At 42.0% G+C, this 24,354-nt stretch overlaps 1 protein-coding gene across 6 annotated transcripts in view; it reads left to right on the forward strand.

The window, feature by feature from the left end:
- myo5aa (myosin VAa) overlaps nt 1-24,354 on the forward strand; it is a 189,764-nt gene that overhangs the window by 46,838 nt on the left and 118,572 nt on the right. For all 6 annotated transcript variants that reach the window (XM_068017977.1, XM_068017976.1, XM_068017979.1 and 3 more), the window contains 3 exons: nt 9,370-9,480; nt 15,865-16,036; nt 20,649-20,793. In XM_068017977.1, the coding sequence (XP_067874078.1) occupies nt 9,370-9,480; nt 15,865-16,036; nt 20,649-20,793 (428 nt within the window). The remainder of the gene's footprint in view (nt 1-9,369; nt 9,481-15,864; nt 16,037-20,648; nt 20,794-24,354) is intronic.

The following is a 24,354-nucleotide window of genomic DNA, read 5'->3' on the forward strand; positions in this document are numbered from 1 at the left end:
TATATGCATTATATTTAGAAACCATATATGCAGGAAGGGCCAGTTTGATGAGGTAAAAACAGTTAAATTTTGAGTATTTTCTCCAAATGTTTTTTCCTCTTGATTTGCTCCCTCCTCACTTGAAAGTAGTGATGCATGATGCTATACACCGCCTCAGCCCATGGGCAGGGAGGCTAGTTTTATCACGCCCACCAACAACACCTCCCCCCCCCCCCCCCCCCCCAAACTACTGCTCCAGCTGAGATCAACTAATGAAGCCACTTTCCAGATCTACATGAGTCTATAGCTAGTACATTAACCAATTAAACTGTCTAAGGGGTTTTGACCTCTGGGTGTCATCTGTACCTCGGTTGGGAGCATTCTCGCCTCAGGGTCAGAAGATTGTGGGTTCAAGTCCCACTTCAGAACTTGTGCACAAAAACCAAGGCTGGCACTCCAGTGCGGTACTGGGAATGAGCTGAAATGGCAAAGGCGCCATCTTTCAAATGAGATGTTAAACCCAGCCCCATCCGCCTGCTCGGGTGGACATAAAGGTTCCCATGGCACTAATTCAAATTAGAGCAGGGGAAGTATCCCTGGTGTCTTGGCCAACATTTATCCTTCAGTCAACATCACTGAAACAGATTATCTGGTCATTATCGCGTCGCTGTTTTTGGGAGCTTGCTGTGCGCAGATTGGCTGTCGTTTTTCCAACATTTCAGCAGTCACTGCACTTCAAAAGTACTTCATTGGTTGTAAAGAGCTTTAGGAAGTCCTATGGTCGTGTAAATTGCTTCATAAATGCAAAACTTTTTTCTTCTACATTGTAATCATGTGAGTAAAATTAGTCTTTACCTGGTCTGGCCTAGATGTGACTCCAGCAATGTGGTTGACTTTCACTGCTGCCTGAAATGACTAAGTAAGCCACTCAGTTGTATTTAAGAAGGAAGCTTACCACCACCAGTCACTTCTCAAGGGCAATTAGGAATGGGTGATAACTGCTGGCTTTGCCAGTGATGCCAACATCTTATGAATGAATATTGAAAAATCTCTTTCTGGGCAATGTTGGGACTCACTGAAACAATGTTTGTACTAACTGACTTGGGAGTGTTTTGTAACATGCCTGTGGACTCAAAGTGAGAGGGATCATTAGGTCTGTGGACCTGGGTGTTGTAGGATTGACTCAGAGCGATGCCGTGCAAGTGACTTTTCATCCAATCAGCACTGTTTTATAAAGAGACCATGTTTCAAATACTTCCATAATGCTTTGTGTCAGCTCATAATTGTGTTGAACAAGCCTGTGAGAACGTGAATCCTTCGCATATGAATTTTAAAAATGAGGTTTGCTTAGCCCAATGATTATTTGACTCTTTCACTGCCTGCTCTTATTGACTTGTTGCTTTTTATTTAGTTTGCACAGGGAGTGGGCATGAAGATATCTGGGTTGGCCCAATTCAACTGCTCATATGCTCATGCACAGTGGTACCTAGCAATGAGATTGTATAAACTGGCATTCTCTAGTTAAAATAGATTGAGTTAACAGTTTGAAATTATTCCATTACTGATAGCATGCTGCAGTAAATAATTGAGTGTGGGCCGTAAGTTGGGATTTGGTGCATGTTCTGCAGTGGATCGGAACACTGTCCGCTCGCTTCTAGGGACTAGATTGTTATCCAGCTTGGACTGAGTGGGTTTCTTTGGCTGTCAGTAAACTTTGGGCAGACTCTGCTTCATGTCTTTTTTTCCTCCTTGCAGTGTCACGCACAAGGGATAGCTGATATGCAAATATATACACTGGGCGGCGCAGTGGTTAGCACCGCAGCCTCACAGCTCCAGGGTTCGATTCCGGGTACTGCCTGTGTGGAGTTTGCAAGTTCTCCCTGTGTCTGTGTGGGTTTTCTCCGGGTGCTCCGGTTTCCTCCCACAAGCCAAAAGACTTGCAGGTTGATAGGTAAATTGGCCATTATAAATTGTCACTAGTATAGGTAGGTGGTAGGGAAATGTAGGGATAGGTGGGGATGATGTTTGTTGGGAATATGGGATTAGTGTAGGATTAGTATAAAATGGGTGGTTGATGTTCGGCACAGACTCGGTGGGCCGAAGGGCCTGTTTCAGTGCTGTATCTCTAATCTAATGATGCAGTTGAAGTTGAGGAAGATTTTTGGCAAGAGAGTGAGGGAATGTTCCTTAGAAGCCTTGCATTATAGCTTTTAAGTTTATACGTATTTTTGTTAACATTTTTCATTGGTCACCTGGGTTGAGGATGTTGGCGCTTTAAATGCCCAATGTTGGCATCAAGGGTTGCTAGGTTCAATGTAAAGTTAAAAATCCCTCTCTGATGATGAAATTTTTTTGTTTTCCACATCAGCATTATCCCTCCCTGAATAAGATTGCAAAGTCAGTGTCAACTTGTATCAAACTGTGGCCATTTTTACATTGCAGGTCAGTGGCTGCCAATGATTTGGATGAGGCCACATGCACTTGTTGTCTGTAGGATCCTTGAACCTGGAAGAGAGAGGAGACATTTTCTGGACTCAAAGCTAGTCTACTGTGAAAGAAGAGTGACCAGCCCTTGGTGCCAGCCAGTGAATTCTCTTAAGTTTATAATTGACTTTAATCCATATGTTGTGCTACAGTTGACCTGGGAGTACTGACACTTGGGTAAAAAACTGGAAAAATGTTTCTTTTTTTTTTAGAGCCTTTAGAATTTTAGATGTTGGTAGGGCCCTTGGGCTGTTCTCTGATGCCCATTAACCAGGTGAGGTTGACGCAAGGTAGCGTCTTTTGAATGCTGGTTTTGCTTTTTGAGTAGAGCAGTGGTTCCTGTGCTTCTATATGGGAGTGATGCAGTCGGGTAAGTTTCAGCACACAGCCGTGCAACCTCCACCCCCCCGCCCCCCACAAATTAACCAGGAATGATTTCTAAACCTTTTGGATCAGGCATATAAAACAAAGGATACAATTCAAAAGGGGGTGAAGGAGCAGAGGGACCTCTCTGTGTATGTGCACAAATTGTTGAATGTGGCAGGGCAGTTTGAGAAAGCAACTAATAAGGCATATGGGCTTTATAAATAGAGGCATAGAGTACAAAAGGAGGAACCTTTTTAAATCCTGGTTCAGCCTCAACTGGAGTATTGTGTCCAATTCTTGGGCACCACACTTTAGGAAGATGTGCGGGCATTAGAGAGGGTGCAGAAAAGGTTCGCAAAAATGGTTACAGAGATGAGGGACCTTAGTTAGGTGGATAGATTGGAGAAGCTGGGTCTCTTCTTTAGAGAAGAGAAGGTTGGGAGGAGATTTGATATAGGTGTTCAAAATCATGAGGGGTCTAGACTGAGAAGATGGAGAGAAACTGTTCCAATTGGTGGAAGGGTTGAGAACTAGACGGCACCGATTAAAGGTGAATGACAAAAGAACCAAGGCAACATGAGCGAAAAACCTTTTTAGGCAGCAAGTGGTTAGGATCTGGAATGCACTGCCTGAGAGTGTGGTGGAGGCAGCTTCAGTCATGGCTTTCAAAAGGGAACTGGATAATTATCTGGAGAAAAATTTGCAGGGCTACAGGGAAAAGGCGGGGGAGTGGGACCAGCTGGGTGGCTCTTGCAGAGAGCCTACACGGACATGATGGGCCGAATGGCCTCCTGTGCTGCAACCATTCTTCTATTCTATGATCGATAAAGAGTGCCAGTCATGTGGTTTGTCAGGTCATGATAATTGGAATTAACCAGACGCGAGTTCGGATCTGGAATTTTCGGCTTTTGCTGCATGACAACAAACTGGCCAGTGACAAAAACTGTAATTTCTTCCCTGATCCTTGAATATGGAATCTTACCGGGAGCATGTCGAGTAACTGAGAAAAACCAGCAATTATGTATCTTAAACTCTCTTTTTACATATTATTTTTATTGTGCATTTTGATGCAGCCACCAGTAACTGTGATCCTTCGTGTTTTATTATGTACCCTTCCAGCTCAGCAGCATGAATGCTGATGAACCCATTTACTGATCACCTCGGAGATCCTCACAAGTTTCCATAATTCTTTTGCTTTCATCGCCTCAAGGGAATGCTATGTGAGGACAAGAACCTTCAGTAAATTACTGCCTCAGCATGCTGCAGTTCTGTGCAAATACAAATATAATTCCAAGGTTTTAAGTTCTGTTGATTCCAACTGCTGTCTGAGTTACGTTTAAAAGCAGGAGGTGGATGGACAGAGTCTCATTGATGTCAATTCCTTCTATTTTGTGGTGCATTCTTTAAGAAAACAATCTGGGTATTTCTAAATTGACTAGACTGCTTTAAGTCCTCAAGCTATCTATGTTGCACTTCTCTGAACTGTCTCCAATCATGCATCATTGAACTTTGAAAGTCAGGCACCCACAGTGTTAGAAATATGATCTCACGTGATGGTAGCAAGATTAGAATAACTTCATGTCAATCTTAAGGCAAATACTCTGGATATGTCCCTTAGTATGTTGATCACCAATTCATGTTGGAAATCTTCAAGAAATGTTCAACAATCTCAGCCAAATTCATTTCCTTTCCACCTTTGCTGGTGTTTCACGTGTTTCCTGTTTCCAAGGTGCATAACCTTACTGCTCCGCATTAAAAGTCTTGCGCCATTCCCTAGCCTATTTGTTCCATTGGTCCAGATATCTTTTGAAATGCGGTTTACCTCTTATATTTGTAAAAAATAAATGGGAAGAAACAAAATCGACACAGAAACCAAAGAGTGAAAACATTGTGTTTGATTTCCAAAATGGTGGTGTACAGGTGCGAAGAAGTTAAAGCTGGACTGCTCCAGTCGGTTTCGATGCTGACTACTAACTAACCTCTGTGCTCTATTCTCTCCTGTTCTGTTTAACACTAGCTTGTCTAGGGTCTCCAGACTGCGATCAGTAGGCCGCATGATACCTGTTAACACAGTCTTTGAAAGCCAGAAAACCTGGTCCAATTTGTGCTTAGATTTCTTAGTCGCTGCTTTGTTCTCTTTGAATTTTATGAGACTTGGAATAGGCTGATTTTAAATTCTGTTGCTTTCTGGTGAATAAATCCTAAATATGAGCATGAAAGGACTGAACAACAATGGCCTATCTAATGGGGTCCAGTAGTTTCATTGCAGAAGTGTTAAACAAATGGCCTGGATTTTGCAACCAGCAGTGAAACATGGGTGCTCGCTGCTGACCTCAAACTAAATCTTGCTGAGAGATCTGGTGATTTCTCTGGCGAGTGTTTCACCTCTATCTCCGTGCGGTAGTACTGCAACTGATCGCAGTGTTCTTTACTGGGCATTCCCAACATGGATCTGGAGTCGTGTCATTAGGCTGTCCAAGCACCCAATCATATTAATGGATTTTCACAGACACACAACCTGGAAATAATAGAGCAATAAAATCAAATCACTTTTAAAACTTATTTCTTAAAGCAAATTAAACATTGGGTTGTAGACGTGGGGTGAAAGTAGAAGCTGAACATTTCTGAACTTTAAAACAAAAAAGTTATTAAAACTTAAGTTTAAAAAAATCTACTAATTAATCAAATGGAGACATTTAGCAACATTCCATGAATCTAAAATTATTTTTTCAGGGCCAGTTCTATTCATTAAATTTTATTACTCGCATCCCTGTTTAAAAACCCATACACCTGATTGCACCTTGTTTAGCTTTTAATGGGGTTTCTAATAGTGTTGTGGGAGTGGGAAGGTTGAAATTTCAATGATTACTGGCTTTGCAAGGGGGTCCCACTGCGCAGCCTATGGCGGAACCCTGAGTGAGTGACTGTACATTCAGGATTTCTACACTAATCTGCGCTTGCCCAAAATCATGAAGTTGCAGTCAGTTTCGGGGGGTGGGGTGGGGTAATGTTGGTGAATGCTAACTGTTCGCCATCAATCGCACCACCCCTCCACCCAGTCTCTGCAAAATCCAGGCCAATGAGTCTTCATGCAGATGCTGATGGATTCTTTAGTTGAACAGTTAATAAAGCGAGTGCTATTTTATAGACTCCTCGGGATGATCCGGCTGGGATGATTCACTCATCAGATCTCATCTGTGAAGCTATTTAGAGATGATACTCAACTATTTTTCCATTCGTGTTTATCTGTTATAATGAAGCACTCAATGATCCCTCCCTACTAACAAAAAAAAATTGTGGACAATATCCGTACCTCTGACCATCATTGAATTAACAATCATTAAGGTGCTTCTTTCCATTAAGCAGCAGAATCCAAGGTTATCAAGTGCTGAAATCAGACACATGGCTTTATGTTGTCCTTTTAATATAATTTTGTTTGGTAAAAGCTAAAGTATTGACAACCAAAACTGTAACATCTTGTTGTAAGGAAGATGCAATAGAACAACTTGCATTTATGTTGGCACCTTTTTAATTTAAAATGTCTCCAAGCCCTTCACAAATATGCTTAAGGAAATAGGTACAGGACCAGAAAGGAAGAGACTAGAAGAGGTAACCAAAAGCTTGGTTGCAAAGATGGGTTTTGAGGAGGCTTTTGAAAGATGTGAGACTGGTGGAGAGGCAGAGAGGTTCAAGGGCAGAGTTACAGAGTAGAGGATGACTGAAGGCTGTGTCACCAGTGGGATGAAGGGATATGTGGGTGAGTGCATGGGTGGGATGCATAAAAACATTGGAGAAATGAAAGGGATAACTTGAACTTAACTGGATAAGATGGGCAGTCAATGAAAAATAACACAGGGTGGAGTGTAAAAGGGGGTGATTAATCCAATCCCTGTCAGCTGATCATTGGGTGGGTTAGGCTAAAATTACGCCTGGAGATTTTGGCTGGGGTGGTAATTTAGAAATGGAGGAGATTACAAGGATTGGGAGAGGTGGTACAAGACCATGGGAGGATTTTAAATTTAAAATGCTGGAGGTCTGGGAAGGATGGATCAGATTTTGTTGGAACGGGGCATCTTATAGCCTGCTGCGTTAGTTAGATTTACAATAGCATTTTTAAGGTTTAAACAATGTTGCTAACAAAGTTGTTTGAAGTGCGAACTGATAATGTCACAGCATGGGCAACTAGGACCATGGTGAACGCTGCAACAGTCTAGCTACTTAATCTATGAGGTTAACGGTTTGAGAAATAAACAGGAAGGTGGATGTATTCAATGTCAAATCAGGGACCGAAAAAGAAATAGAGCGAAAGGAAGATTGGATTAAGAGAGAGAAGTAAAAGGAGGCAAAGGAAAAGTAAGATTTTTTTTTTAAAAAATGTTATGTTTAAAGTAACCCTGCAACAATCTCAAGGAGTGAGAGTTCACACTGAGAATTCACTTTCTGGGAAAGAGAGGTTGGTTGACAGTCATTAACAATTATCACATTGTTGAAAGGGTATTTACACTGTTCATGACTGGATTTAACTTTCTGTGGCAAATTTAATCAGCAATTAATGTGTGAATGCAGCAACTTCATAAAAATCGTGGAGAGGTTACGGGCGCGATGCCATTTTCATAAAGCTAATGATCGTCCAGCAATTTTTGGTAATTTTGTAATTCACGGGCTATCTCTTCCTCACTACAGTTTGCTGGCTGAATTTCACATTAATAACTGTGCATTGTTCAAATACCATTAATTTTTCAGCAAAATCTGTCTCATTAAGTGTGGCAGAGTTTTGGACAAGTTGGAGTTTATAAATGTTTTATTTCAGTTATCAAAATCTGTTGCTTTCTATGTATTTGTTGCCCTCAGTTGTCAGGTTGAACCCAGATTCTGGTACTTGGAGCAGCAGAAATCACAATGGGGATGTCTTTGATATCGAGGGGTTCCCTTCTACTGTCTCATACACAAAGGAAAGTTCCTTCTTTCTGGTACAGTCCAGTTCGGAATGGACAAAGCAGTCTGCTTCTGTTAATTCAAGGTTGGCTTTATTTTTGCACCAAACAAATTCAGTTTAATTGTTTTGAGATCATTGAACAATAGGGGTTTTTTGGTGCTAAAATATTGAATTTGAATTAAGTGGTTTTGATTTAATGATGGACTGTATTACACAGTCTGAACTATTTCCTGTCAGACCTCTATTTCTTTGTGTTCTGTTTCTAATATTTGGTGAAACTAGCTGTGCTGAATCTTTGCAAAGGTTTCTTTGGTTTGTGTTTTATAATGCTGTGCAAACTAGTTACTGTCCGTTTTAAATAAATGCAAGGAAAGCTGTTATGAAAGTGCTTCTTTAATATTTTTTGAGGACTTGTGTTTTAGAATTGTGGAGATGGATTCATTGGAGGACTGAAGTGATGCCGTAGTTGCTGAACTTTGTTTTTTTCAAAGGAAGGACTCTGTTAAAAAAACAATCTTTACTGGATGTCATATGTCTTCCAGCTAAACAAACAGGTGACAATGGGAGTTGTTTACAAACGAAGTGACATGTCCAGATTTATGGTGCTCAAGAGTGGGTTTCATATTTGAATATTGTTTTGAGTCAGTTGGAGGTCAGCCTGCTAAAAGAGAAGACCAGTTCATCTTTTCTCCACCCCTTTGAGAAGCCCTGAGAATCAAGTGTAAGAAATAGAGAAACCGAAGCAGTCTTTCTGCTGAGAAGCTTCTGGAAGACTTCCTGTCGATATCTCCTGAACGGACTGCTTCTGAAAAGATTGCAGTGACCCGCCTACGTATACTCTGATGCCAGACTGTATGTCATCTGGAACATAACATATCTTATAATTTTTCTTCAAGAACTAACAAGTACTTTGGCCAAAGCATCTTTATTTTTCCTTTAACTGGTGTGTGTTGGGTATTTAGCAGGGAATATATATATTTACTGTCATATTTCAAACTGTGTTAAGGCTTTGTATCTTTATTGACTAAGTCCTGTTTTATAATACTTTTGTTGTTTATTAAAGAAACCTGGTTGGTGGATTTTATTCTGAAACTAAAATAGCTTGTATAATTGACCACATCGGTAACTAGGTACACATTTTAAATATATGTTGTGACCTATAGAGAAGTGGATCTAGAGAAAGACAGTGCCTGCCTCGGTTGTGGAAAGTTTACTTTAATAAAGGAAAAATTAAACCATGTATGTTTTTAATCTGCAGACCATCTCAATATGTACGTCATTGCAGCGACCATCTTATGCAGTCAGTTCCACCAAGTTTATGGTTTGTGGACAAAATGACTGTCACAAATCCCTTCAGATGGGAATTGTGCTGAATGAACCACTTGTCGTGCGTTGCAACCATGACTTCTGAACATCTAGAAAGCTGTTGCAGTTTTGCCAGGCCCTGAGGTGGTTTTACTAGTCTGCATCGTGAAGGGTGTGCAGGATATCTTATAGGGCAGCTGTTAGAATTAGGGGCTATTTAACAATTGTACCCTTATACCAACTCCCTTCAATTCAGAGGACGTATTCTCAAACTCTCCCTGTTCGCTTTGGTGTTGCAGTTTGCCAGGGTTTGGATCCCTGATGCAGAGGATGTCTGGAAATCTGCTGAGCTTCTCAAAGACTACAAACCCAGAGACACAGTGCTTCATCTGAAACTGGAGGATGGCCAGGTAAATCGAATTCCTACGTTCTAAATCCATGGTAGAATGTGAGCTGGTAGATACAACACACGGTCTGACATCTAGATTATTGATGCTGAGTTAGGAATTAGTGCTTTCCTTCTGATAGTATCTTGCAGGAGTGGGACGTTAGCATTTGTCACAAAGGACATCACTGAGAGTTTGCAATCATGCTGGGCATACACTTCAGATTCTCCCTCCCTCACGCAGACCAAGCCAAGACCTTCTAGTTTAAAAAAAAAATCTCATACATTTAAGTATCTGGGGCTGGAATTTCTGCGAGGTTGTGCTGATCCAGCGCAAATTGGCCAAACCGGCATCAAAAAAAAAAGAGACATTTCCAGCACAAGTTACACCAACTCAAATAGAGTTTCTGCAATTCTGTACACTGGTTTAAAAATCATTGTGCTGGAAATCAGCTCTGACCAAGCCCCAAATCAAATGAATGAACACGGCAAGTTTCTGCCATTTTTTCCTCCCCATTTGTGACTCTTCAAATTAGCTCTTTTGTTTCGGCATGAAGGCACTAATAGGCAACTTTAAAAAAAGTTTTTAACTGTTTATTTTAATTGATGAGCGTACACCACCAATGACACTAGCAAGTGGTTCTGTTTAGTTTTTTAAAAGTCATTTTCTGTTATTTAAAATTGGGTTGCTCCCGGATGGGGAGACTGAACATCCTTAAGCTTATTTTTTTGAGATAAACCCATTTTTCAGCTGTATTAATAAAACGGCACCAGGTTACAACTCTTAAATATATCACAGAATATATTTTAACAGGAAAAAAAAATAATTACGCTCTAAAGCGCTACTCAATTGCACTGGTTCATGGAAGATTTTATGCAAATGAGGTTAAGCAGAAACTTGATCTGTAACATCACTTTTGGAAAACGGGCACCGTTTGTGCCCAGATTGCTCCCGAAATGGAACCTCATACCGCTTATCATCTTTTGCCATTTTTGAAATGCTGCGGTCAATATGGTTCTGCTAACTTGCAACACAAATTGGTCCCATATGTGAGCAGAACCAACGTCCTCTGAACAAAGACAAGTGTCATTATTTAAAAAGCACCCAGTTGAGGTTTCGATATCATCCTTCCTCAGGTCTTCAATTTTAGTTTTGAATGTAAACAGGGAAATAACCCAACCAACTATCACCAATCTTTCAAGCCAGGCACGCCTGAGGTAAACTTAGAAGCTGTCACAAAGTAGTCATTCAAAGCACGTTGTAAGTTCAAAGCACTTCAGGTATTTTCAATTCCCATGACCAACTGCAGATTATTTTTCTGTAAACTTACAGTAATTAAGTTACAGATCTCTCTAACATTGACGGGAAAAGGTTTTAGCAAAGCTGCTTATGTATGTTTGTCAACTCATAATGTGACGATGTCAACTGTGTTGAAAAATGTCACTGGACTGCTTGTATCTAACGTCAGATTAATGGAACTCGACTGCCCCCTAAACAAATAAAGATTTGTCAAATGTCAGAAGAAAGTGATCCTTTAATACTCTGCTCTGATATGTTTGCTAGACTTCTGTCGGCTGCTGGGTTATTGCAGAAACCTTCATCAACTGAGTAAAGAGGAACCCAATGCCTGAAATGACTTACTAACTGAACAACTGACTGCCAGGCTGGACCTTGTCCAAATCCTCTTAGCTTTGGCAGCTTCCAAACATAGGACCGCAGATCGAAAAGTAATGTGAAATGAATAACCAAAATATGCAATGTGTTTTGTAATAACTGACAGGAGCAATTTCAAAATTTGTAATCTAATCTTGGGGCCCTAATATTTTGGAAAGTGACTGCTTTTTTTGTGGGGATGTGTTTTTGCCCATATGTCACTGCTGGGAAATAAAACACTTCTCTATTTGAGGGTCTGTTAGTATCCAGTTAAAGAGTAAAGTTCCCTATCTGCCCCAACCATGTACCTAAACCTCACTGCAGAACTGTATCTCCCACTACGCTAGTATGCCTTTTCCAATTCTCGCATTGGCCGTTCTCTTGGGTTCTCTAAGTGAGATTGCCAATTAGTGCCAAGTTATGGTCAGTTCTGTTGCTATGAAATATGCCCATTAAGACTTGGATTTCAACTGTTCAAACCTATTTCACCTTAAATCCTTACAGCCATCACACAGCACTTCGTTCGCTTGTTTTGGGTTTGATTTAAACACAAATCCCAGAGAGATGAAAGAATGATCCACTATTTCACTGGCCCACTCACTCCCTGCTGCCTGAGCTTGTCAAATTACAATGTTGTAATCTGTTGTGTCTGCAGCAAACTACTTTTTAATTCCCTGTTTGCTTTATGCAAACATTGAGAGCTGAAATCAAGTCCAAAGTATAGGCCTATTTAATATAGGTTTTAATTCAGTCAGTAGCTATTGTGTAGGGGGGGATTGTGAAGAAGCTTAGGAAGTAAGGGTGCTTTCAGATATTCCATTGCCTCTTAATCTTGTTTGTCTAATAATGCATTTGAATTACTATTCCTTCATCCTGGTTAATAATCGGACTTGGTGTCTGGTCTAAAGTTTGAAACCTGAGTAGTTGCCAATTGTTTATATGCTGACAGACGTGTAGTCGGTGGTGTCGCATATTGTGACACTGTGCCTGCTCTTAAGCTCCTGTTTGGCTAGTTTTTTTTTTTGGCGCCCTCATTGTAAATGGGGCATTTTTATACAGGCCAGTGCTGATGGCATTTTATTCCAGTAACTTTGACTTGTTAGAAATGTAAAAATTAAAACTTATTCAATTTGCTTTAAGCTAAGGTGGGGCCATCTGTAAAGGCTCCTTCCATTATACATATTGGAGTCAAATGTCAGTGGAGTTCTCCTGCCCCCCCCCCCCCCACCCCTCCCCCTCAGGTAATTTTGGTGAAGGAAATGTGGAAACAGGTGAAAAATGGGCAGTTGATCTACTACTGCTCGTTCTCTGTTACTGTTAAAACGTCAAATTCCTTCCATCTAGTCCGATTTTAGTTACAAGTAAGACAATTGCACAGAAGGTGATAACCAACACTACAATGCACAATGCTTAAATTGTTCATTAAAAAAACTGTTCTTATCAAAAACTTCTAGCAGGTAAAATGTTAAATGAGTGATACCTCCATGCAGGTGGGTAGGAAACAAAAGATTATAGCAAAAAAAACAAGCTCTTGTATATTGAAAAAAAATCTATTGGAGTCCGGAGGTAGGTTTCACCATTGAAGAGCAAAGGAATTTTTCTCACTGATCAGGCAATTAGGATATGAACCATGTCTAACACTTGAGTAGTCTTGACCATCTGGGGTTTTGCTTATTTTTGACACTTGGCCTGCAGAGAAACTATTCTTAATGAGTAAAAGCAAAATACTGTGACTGCTGGAACAGAGATACAAAAACTACAAGCATTGTGAACGCTCAGAAGTTTTCCAACGTTGAAGAGACCACAAGTCAATGATTACAGGATTAAACCCTTCCTCAGAACTATTTTTAATGTCTGATATGAGCCTTGAAGTAAAATGGCCATTGTCCTTTTATTGGCTTGTAATTGAATTATTCTCTTAAAACAAAACTATTGCATCATGGCTTACCTGCAGATCAGAAGACCAATCTCACGCAGGAACACAGTTACCATTTTCACCTTAGATCTTTTTAAAAAAAATACATTTGCTTTATATTTCTGGTAATGGAGGGAAAAAGATAAAATATAGAAAAATCATTGTTTGAGACACACTGGAGCTCTGTGTCTGTCACAACTTGTTCTTAGAAATGGATGATGAATGAAACTTCCCCCTACATATGGTCTAGGGTTTTCCTCCTTGCGCAACCAGTTCTGTTGTTATCAGCATTTTACCCCATTTCAACCTGTAGCGGTTGGGAATTCCTATATTGTTTAGGATGGAGTGAAAGGCTCTGAGGCATCACTGAACCATATTTCCAATTTATGTTCTGCTTGAACTTGGTCAAACTTAACATTGCCATTGCATTCTATCAATTTCAGGACAGATAATGAAATGAAATTCAATTGAAATCTCAGTGAACTATAGGAACATGGGAGCAGGAGTAGGCCATTCAGCCCATCGAGCCTGCCCCACCATTTAACACTATCATGGCTAATCATCCACTTCAATGCCTTTTTCCCACACTATCTTCATATCCCCTTGTGTCATTTGTATTTAGAAATCTGTCAATCTCTGCTTTAAACATACTCCATGACTGAGCTTCCACAACCCTCTGGGGTAGAGAATTCCAAAGATTCACAACCCTCTGAGTAAAGACATTTCTCCTCATCTCTGTCCTAAGTGGCTTCCCCCTTATTTTGAAATTGTGTCCCCTGGTTCTAGACTCCCCAACCAGGGGAAACATCTTCCCTGCATCTACTCTGTCTATCCTGTTGAGTATTTTATAGGTTTCAATGAAATCTGGTGAACCTGGTTGCACTCCCTCTATGGTAATAATATCCTTCCAAGATAAGTAGACCAAAACTGCACACAATACTCCAGGTGCAGTCTAACCAAGGTTCTATACAATTGAAGCAAGACTTCACTACTCCTGTACTCAAATCCTCTTGCGATAAAGGCTAACATACCATTATCCTTCTTAATTGCTTGCTGCACCTGCATGTTGGCTTTCAGTGACTTATTGACAAGGACACTTTGTACATCTACACTTTCTAATCTCTTACCATTTAAGAAATACTCTACACATCTATTCCTCCTACCAAAGTGGATAATCTCACATTTTTCCACATTATATTCCATCTGCCACGTTCTTGCCCACTCACTAAGTCTTTCCAAATCCCCTTGAAGCCTCTTTGCATCTTCCTCACAACACACATTCCCACCTAGTTTTGTGTCATCCCTGAACTTAAATACTACATTTGGTCCCCTCATCCAAACCATTGATATATATTGTGAACAGCTGGGGCCCAAGCACTGATCCCTGCGGTACCCCACTAGTCACAGTCTGCCAACGCGAGAATGACCCATTTATTCCTACTCCTGCTTTCTGCCTGTTAACCAATCTTTAATCCATGCCTGTACATTACCTCCTATCCCATTTACTTTAATTTTGTTAACCAAACTCCTGTGGGGAACATTTCAAAAGCCTTCTGAAAATCCAAGTATACCTTGTCCACCGACTCCCCTTTATCAATTCTGTTAGTCACATCCTCAAAACAAAAACTCCAACAGGTTCGTCAAACGTGATTTCCTATATCTATGTTGACTATGCCCAATCAGATCATTATTATCCAAGTGTCCATTTATCACATCCTTTAGAATAGATTCTAGCATTTTCCCAACGACTGATGTAAAACTAACAGGTCTATAATACCCTGTTTTCTCGCCCCCTCCCTTCTTAAATAGTGGGGTGACATTTGCGACCTTCCAAGCTGCAGGAACCGCTCCTAAATCTATAGAATTTTGGAAGACAATCATAATAAGCATGATTTTAAAAATTGGCAGTGACAACAATGATCTTCTTTTTTCCCTGCCAGTTCAAAGATAGATCCATAACAGTTTTACTTTCTTTGTTAATTTGGGGGAGAGAATTATTTGGTGACTCATCAGCTGACTCTGGAAATTTGACTTTGTTAACTTTTACTCTGTTGGCTCTGTTGCTGGCACTCTTGCCTCCGAGTCAGGAGGTTCTGGGTTCAAATCCTGCTCCAAGGACTTGAGGAGGAAAGACGAGGCTGATGCTCCAGTGCAGCACTGAGGGAGTGCTGCACAGTCAGAGGTACTGTCTTTCAGATGAGACGCTAAACCAAGGCCCTATCTGGCAGATGTAAAAGATTACATGACACTATTTGAAGAAGAGCAGCAAGGTTCTCACAGGCGTCCTGGCTAATATTTCTACCTAAATCAACTTCACAAAAAAACAGCTGATCTTGTCATTATCACATTGTTGTTTCTGGAACCTTGTTGGCACAAAATGGCTGCCACATTTTTTACATTACAACAGTGACTGCACTTCAAAAATACTTCATTGGCTGTAAAGCACTTTGGGATGTCCTGAGGTCATGAAAGGTGCTATATAAATGCAAGGCTTTTTTTTTCTTGAGTTCCTTTTTCTAACTTTGTGGGAATACTTTATTTTTATCATATGCCAGCAGCACCCATTTTTACAAATTCTGTTGCGCCCTGACTGACATAACAATAAAAGCTTGCAATTGTATAGTGCCTTCAACATAGTAACACTTCCCAAGGTGCTTCACAGGTGCATTATCAAGCAAAACTAAAATATGTCACATGCTGAAGTAATAACATCACTTGAAGAAGCACCAAGGCACCTTCTTGCCCAGTGGGGAAGATTAACTAATGCATGACACCCCCATCGTTCCCTTCTGTCCTTTTTAACTATGCAATTACCCTCATCAAATTTTTTTTTTTTACAGGAAACTCCATATAAAATTGATCCACAAACTAAGGAACTTCCACCTCTACGGAACCCTGACATTCTCGTGGGTGAAAATGATCTCACGGCACTCAGTTATCTCCACGAGCCTGCAGTTCTGCATAACCTCAAAGTACGCTTCATGGATTCGAAGCTCATCTATACTTATTGCGGTAAGTGAGGAACTATTCTAATGTCACTCTGCCAGTGACTTTTGAAGGCAAGGGGTAATTTAAACTCAAACTAAGTGGATCACATATTGGTGAGTTGTTTTTTAAGTTTGGGTTCGAAGATTATTGCACTATTTTCAACACTTATGTCACATACAAGATTCATTGACACAGTTATATGAATATCAACAAGAAAAATGCATTTCTATTAAGCTAGTCATCCTATAATTGTAGTGGTATGCCTAAACTAGCTGTACATAAATAGTGGGTGAATCCATAGTTATAGTAGTGTTGGATTCCACTACTTGACACTCACTTCTGGAAACCTGCAACTAAGCCATAGTAATGTATCTGATCCTACTTTGGGCAATCAGACAGTGCCCCCCTACTGGCACCGCTACTCTGCACTGCTTTGCTTGGAGAAAAGCTGCTATTTTCTCCCTCAGAAACAGTGAATGTGTTGGATATATGTGACATCACATTGATGTAAATAGGGTGCACTTTCTCTTTGCCATTGTAGGAACTTTGGTGATTGATTATATTCCACCATATTATACTCTGTTAGTCGGACACAGGACCCTTTCAAAAAGATTATTCTTGACTTCTACCACTCTTCCTATTTGTCACAAGTTACATGCTGACTCTTTGTGACGTTACTATGAAGTTGCCTCCCGAATGGCTGGGGTAAAAACGAACCCGAGTCTTCCCATATCATGTTGCTAGTGGAGTAGGCTGCTGCTTGGTGCTGGACTCTGCCACTCAATTACTGGATTCCCACTGTATAAATTTCCAATCAACTTGATCCATTCCCCCTGTGTATATGTCCAGTGGATTGGATCCATTTCCACTGTATAGATTTCCAGAAGAGTAAATCCACTTCCGTTCACTCCCACTGTACAAACTCCCAATAAGTGCTAAGGTTTTGATTCCAATCTCCAATCAGTAGACAGTTCCTCTTGAAACCAAGTTGACTCTAAAAGAATCCCACTTAATCCACCCTCTCCAAGGGAGATGAGCAAATTGCTGTCTCTTGTGCTTCAATTACAGATGGTTGATGTTGAGACGCACTGATATCTCATGCAGTGCGATTGTGTAATTTCTCACTTCACAGTCAAAGGCGTCGCTTCCAGGACGTGTTTATTTAAAAGAAACCCCTGGTTGTTGATCACAGCTCTCTTGCACTTGGCAATGTAGTTGACTTAGTTGTAGCATCTTGCAAGGTCAATTATTTCAAAAGAATTTGCAACCGACTTTCAGTGAGTCATTTTGCGGCAGCCAATATCTATATTGGATACCACTAACCGCAGCTGGAAAGGAACCTGTTTGGTGCATCTAATGGTGGTTCTGACTATTCATTGGGACCTTTTCAAGTTCATATTTACAATTGCTTGAATAGATGGAAGGGAATGATTACGTCACTGGGCTGAATTTTCCCAGCCCATTGGAGACAGGCTGGGAGGCAGCCAGGCTGGAAGTGTGGGGGGAGAAGGTCGATGTCTTCCTGTTGCCATGGCGTATTGCCAGTGGTGGGAACCTTGGCAGCACAGCTGCCACTGGGCGGCCAATTGAGCCCCATAAGTAGCCAATTTAGGGCCACTTCCCGCCCCCATGGGCATTTTGCCCTCATCAGGAGAAACTACTGCCGCATGGGGAGATTGCCAGGTAAACCCTGGCAGCCTCCCAGTTGATTCTGGGGTGGGGTGTCCCCCCCCTTGATGGGTGCTCCATGGCCCACGGGGCACTGCCCCCATTCCAAATCACCAGGGCCTGCCTGCCTGCATGTCCCCGGCTCCCGCAACCAAACTCAACACTCTTCAAGAGCACTTCGCCATTTAGTTTAGTTTAGAGATACAGCACTGAAACAGGCCCTTCGGCCCACCGAGTCTGTGCCGACCATCAACCACCCATTTCTACTAATCCTACACTAATTCCATATTCCTACCACATCCCCACCTATCCCTATATTTCCCTACCACCTACCTATACTAGGGGCAATTGCTAATGGCCAATTTACCTATCAACCTGCACGTCTTTGGCATGTGGGAGGAAACCGGAGCACCTGGAGGAAACCCACGCAAACACAGGGAGAACTTGCAAACTCCACACAGGCAGTACCCGGAATTGAACCCGGGTCGCTGGAGCTGTGAGGCTGCGATGCTAACCACTGCGCCACTGTGCCCTCTTCCTGGTGATGCAACCTCGGTGATGGCCACCACTAGCAGTGGCACTGCTAAGGCTGCTGGCCTTCTAATTAGGCACAGTGGCAGGACTTGACCATTAGGAATATAACCCAGCCCATGCAGAGTTTGAATGTGGCAGTTTGTTCACCCCTCTGATTCTAAAATGCCACTTTTCTCCTGTGATATTCCAAATACTCGTTTCAAATTGGATCTGCAGCTAAATGTTTTATGACGAATATGCAATTTACTTGAGTCATAAATAACCTTGCCACATTGATTTATTTTGATAATTGGTTCATTTGTTTTTCTAAAGTAAAGATTGCGCTGCAGCAGTTGTTTTTCTGGGAATATCCTACAACATCCTACAAGCCACAGGGGCGGCGCAGTGGTTAGCACCGCAGCCTCACAGCTCCAGCAACCCGGGTTCGATTCTGGTTACTGCCTGTGCGGAGTTTGCCAGTTCTCCCTGTGACTCTTTGGGTTTCCGCCGGGTGCTCCGGTTTCCTCCCACAGCCAAAGACTTGCAGGTTGATAGGTAAATTGGCCATTGTAAATTGCCCCTAGTGTAGGTAGGTGGTAGGAGAATGGTGGAGATGTGGTAGAGAATATGAGGTTAATGTAGGATTAGTATAAATGGGTGGTTGATGGTCGGCACAGACTCGGTGGGCCGAAGGGCCTGTTTCAGTGCTGTATCTCCAAACTAAAAAATAAAATAAATAAATTTACACCCAAGGCAAGCGTAACCTGAATCTGTTTTGGGTCAATAGAACAGAAGGAGTGGTACTTCCCTCTGTTATAGACTAAAACCAGCATCAATTCCCAATCTTAATTCAGCTGTTGACAGTAAATATTGTCACTTAGAATCATAGAAATCTCGGCACAGACATTTGGCCCATCATGCTTGTGCTAGTATTGGCTTGAAATTGGGACTATCTCCTCTAATCCCATTTCCCTGCTTTTTCCTTGTACTCTTGAGTTTTGTTCAACTGTTGATTTAACTTTCAATAGACATGTGTGTTAATACATTACATACCCTAATAATCCTTTGCCTGAAAAAGAAATTCTAACTTCCCTCTTTGTGCATTGCAGCTATGGTAATAGAGCTGAGGAAGGCTGGGAGACAGTAACTTGTTAGCCACTTGGTCATACTTGCACACCGGAACTATATAGGGCTACTTGATCACAGAAGGAATTGTTCCTCCAGTATTGACAGAACAACTTGCATTTACATAGTGCCTTTTACCGTAGTAAAATGTCCCAACGCGCCTCACAGGAGCATTATCGGACAGAATTTGACAGCGAGCCAAATAAAGTGATATTGAGACAGGTGAGTAGAAGTTAGGTTAAAGTGGTAGGTTTTAAGGAGCAACTTGGAGGAAGAGAGAGAGAGGCAGAAAGCTTTGGGGGCAGATAGCTTCCTTGTTTCCTTACAGAACAGACTCTGCTTCTTGTCGATGGATTTCTGACAGTTTTGGAACGTACGTAATTGCAGTTTGTGTGAAAGGTCACTTGACCTAATGTTACGGTGCATTGCTAATTACTATTGTGCTATTGAGCTAAGTTCAATGGCTCTATAATGTAATTCTGATGCTTCCGTCTGGAAGCATATATCCATTTGTACATTAAAAAAAAATTGACGTCTTAATTTGACATTGAGAGTTCAACCCTTCATAGTTGATAATTAATGTGATCTGATGCCAGCCATTTTTATAGCAATGCATAATTATCTAAATTGATTTTACTTTTCCTTAGTCCTCCTGAAAATAAGGACCATTTTCTCTCTGCACTGATGGACCTATAAACTGTAAGACTATTGTATTCCTATTGTAGGTTATAGTTTTCTATTATGGATCGATTATGCATGCATTGGTAGGATTGAGATGAGTGTTAATTTAAATAGTGACAGTAGTTTCAGCTATGGCTCAGTTGCCTCTTGCCTCTGAATCACAGGGTTCTGTGTTCAAGTCCCACTCCAGGGCCTGAGCACAAAAATCAAAGATGACACTTCAGCGCAGTACTGATGGAGTGCTGCATTGTCAGAGCTGCCATCTTTGGGATAAGACATTAAACCGTGGTCACATCTGCCTGCTCAGACAGATGTAAAAGATCCCATAGCACTATTTCAAACAAGAGCAGGGGAGTTATCCCCAGTGTCCAGGCAAATATTTATCTCTCAATCAACATCCCCCCCAAAAAAGACAGATTATCTGGTCATTATCACATTGCTGTTTGTGGGAGCTTGCTGTGCGCAAATTGGCTACTGCCTTTCCTACATTACAACAGTGACTCCCCTTCAAAGGTACTTAATTGGCTGTAAAGCACTTTGAGGCATCCTGTGGTCCTGCAAGGCACTATATAAATGCAAATCTTTTTTAGTAAGATTTAAACTGTTGTTGCATTTAATGTGCTATAATTTGAGTATTTTCTGTTTCTAGGTATTGTTTTGGTAGCCATCAATCCTTATGAACAGTTACCTATTTATGGGGAAGATATCATCAATGCCTACAGTGGGCAGAACATGGGAGACATGGACCCTCATATCTTTGCTGTGGCTGAGGAGGCATACAAGCAAATGGCCAGGTTTGTGTGTTAGCTCATACAGTTCCAAGTCCTGTTAAAGGAGAGGAATGTGCTATAATCCACACGCTTCGTATGTGAGCTAAAAAATAAATGCCAACAAATTGACCTGTCTGTAATCCTGTACTTTTCCTGAATATTTTTATTTTGTTTTTGTTATAAAGAAAGAAAGACTTGCATTTATATAGTGCTTTTCCAGAGCGAAGGACGTCCCAAAATGCTTCATAGCCAATTCCCTGCTTTTGAAGTGTAGTCACTGTTACATAGTTTAATGGCAGCTTTCAGTTGAGCTGGGCTCGATACCCTTGCAAATATTGACATGCAACCAGGCACCCCTAATCCCAACACTCAAGAAGAGAGATCCAACCAAAATGTCATGTTTTCAGAAACCATCTTCTTAATAATGAGCATGCAAAGAACAATATTCCAGTAAGTAAACAAATAGTTGAAAAATGCAGCTGGATAGATATCCGACCTCGTGGACAGCCTGAGGTCCTGTTACCCTGAAAACCCATGGATGGTTAAATTGGGTAATCCCCACCACCACCCCCCCCCCCCCCCCACCCCCGGAAAATGGACATGGGATTTGCAGTACACAATTAACCTGCGTCCGTTTATGTGTTGCAGGCAGCATATTAAATCGGTGCTGCCCGCAGTTCTACCTGTTTGCTGCGTGCAGCCAGTGCAACCCATGTTGTCCATTGGCTGCATGCATCAGTAGGGGTCCCAACATCACAGGTGGCTAGAGCTGCTTTAAAAGCTGCCTGCACCCCTCAACGGGGAGGTACATTGTGATTGGAAGAAGCGATGGAAATCCTTTGTGAAGTGCATCTGTGCTGTGAAAATTTGAATAATGGCTGAACATGCAAAAGAGCTTGTACCAATGTTTTCCAATAATGCACAGGAGGTACTGGTGCAAGACATGGAGAAAAGGAAAGAAATCTCTTATCCACAGGGTGGGTTGAAAGCCCTTAAGACATATGCTCAGGAGGCATTGGAAGAAGTCATGGCAGAGGCCAATACCAGGACTCTAGCTCCAAAAACATAGACGCGGTGGAGGAAGAAGCTTAATGATCTGACACGAGTTGTCAAGGTGAGCGAGTCCAATCTTCAAATGGCATATCCTATCAACTGCACCATTAGCATCACCCACTGCCGAAATCCTACACCCTCAACACCTATCTACCAACAATTGCTACCAGTCGGTATTCAACCCTAAAATTCATACGCTTTACCTTACCCTCACATGCTTAGCACTCTGGCAAGCCTCGCACCCACAACTCAGCTCGCGCACACACTGCCAACTATTCAACCAAGACAGCCACATCATCCAAACATATTGCTGGACAGTTACGGACACTTCCCTCTTTGTTGCAGGGGAAGGTGGCGCATAGCAGGAAGCAGCAGGAAAGAACCAGAGGAGGGCAAGCATACCTTGGAGGAGACAGTGATGGTTATCATGGGAAGGAGCATCGCTGAGGCCATAGCCAGCGGCAGCACTGCAGATATTACTAGTGAGTGTATCTGTGTACCTAATCCCCCTTCTCTCTTTCCACTTCTTTTTAATTTCGCAATCTTTCCTGACTCGTAGGCTGCAGATGGTGTGAGCATGCTCTTCGCACTTTCAGCTCTTCCCTCACCACAGCTCACGCCTTGTCCCTTTTTTCATTTCAGAGGAGGAAGAGGAAAATTGACAGTGAAGATGAAGAGACACAGTCACTCAATCTTACACTTGCAGTCACCAGTTCAGAGACTGACACTGTGGGTGTTCTAGAGGCTAAAATGGTGGAGGGATCGGCACGTGGTGAGACACAAGCCTTTGAGAGGGGGACAGATAATGCAGCTGTCAACTCACGAGAGGGTGAGGTTGCACCCTCGTTCTGCTGTAGAGGACTCGGGTGAGGACTTTGGACCAGGCTACAGAAGAAACCTAATGGGTGCACACTACCAAATGCTTTGCTGGCCAGAAAGCCTGCACGCACTGTCGGAGCACAGAGGATTCCAGCACCAACTTGGCATAGGTCTTTGTGTAGAGTTTGTGATCCTTTCCAACATGGAATGGGTGTTCATCTCCATCAGTATACCTCTGAAACTCCCCATCATCCACGATCTGATGGCTAATATCACTGCTTCCATTGCAGCACAAACAGCTGCCATCAAATGTCTGAGTGTTGCAGTGGAAGCTCAGACTTCTGCCTTGCAAGCTCAGACTGCTGCCATCATGGTCCTGGACACACAAAGCTGTTCAAAGGGACATCACAGCAGTCCATCGATCTGTTTGCCAGCAGGTCAGCAAGATTACTGAGATGTCGGCCTGAGACAGTGGGAATTCAAACTTGCTGTCCTCTCTCAGGGTGATGACATTATTTCTCCCACTCTGCCACTGCCCTTGCTGTTGCCTGTCAGCCAGCTAACACTGACTGCTGCTGTCCATGCTGAGGTGGTGCAGGCCGAAGCTGGGCCCTCTAGGCCCAGAGCTGCTCAAGTTTGTCCTGCAAAGCCACCTGCAGTCTCCTCAACTGAAGGCTTGCAGCCTTCCATCTCCCAGGCTGCACCCTTGGGGAAGGACCTTGTAGGAGCACTAGGATAGATAAAGCACGCTGAAGGCGAGCACTGAGGGAATGCTCAATGATGATTAAATATTGCATACAAAACTAATGAGTGAAATTATAAAATTGGATTAAAATTTGCATTTTCTGGTGCTTTTTGCTTTTGTGTTGTCAGAAAGAGGATGATGTGATGGTCAGTGATACAGGAAGTGTAAAGAGCGTGCGGAAGTTGGTGAATGGGCAGGTGTAATTGATACCAGTATTGCTCATGAATATTCTAACCACATAAAGCCCTGGCACAAAGGGGCTCTCCACATTGTAACCTCCCTTACTCTTGCACTTCCTCCTCCTCTCTTATGCTGCTGCTCCTCAGCTTCTCATCTGATAGGAGGGAACGTTTCCTGTCACCACCACCTAATGACGGGAGGCTGTGCAGTGTACCACTACGGATCTTGATACCTGCTCACCTGTGTGTTCTGTCGGGCTCCTTCAAAGTACTTCAGGCAGTGGAAACATTGCTTGAGGACTACGTGCTGAGGGATGCACTAAAGCTTGGGCAGCCATGCAGAAGCTCAATGGGAAAAGGCCATTGTGTAAGGCCCTCCTGCCATAGTGTACTGAGGGTCTGGAAACTGTAAAAAAAAAACCCTCAGGCTGTATGCACCAGAGAATGTTTGACATGTAATGTTAATGTACATTGTAAATATAACCTGAAATGTCAAGTGTAGCAATGCACCTCATGTACTGTATTGAAAGAAACTAATCTGTATTGCACTTTATATATTGTCAAATTTGAAGCGTTTATTGTATTTTTACAGGTTTTATAAATAAAGTATATCTTTTAGGGGGAGAAAACCTGCTTGAGGGTGCTGATAGTGTGCTCTGTAATAGCATGGCTCTCATTGTAGGCCTGCTGTGCACATGTGTGTAGATTCCTGACCAGAGACATGAAACATGTCCTGAGGGGAATACCCTTGTCGCCCAGTAGCCAGCTTTTGTCATGCTGTGGTAGTTC

Source organism: Heterodontus francisci, chromosome 38, assembly GCF_036365525.1.
Source record: "Heterodontus francisci isolate sHetFra1 chromosome 38, sHetFra1.hap1, whole genome shotgun sequence".
In the NCBI taxonomy this organism is placed as follows: domain Eukaryota; kingdom Metazoa; phylum Chordata; class Chondrichthyes; order Heterodontiformes; family Heterodontidae; genus Heterodontus; species Heterodontus francisci.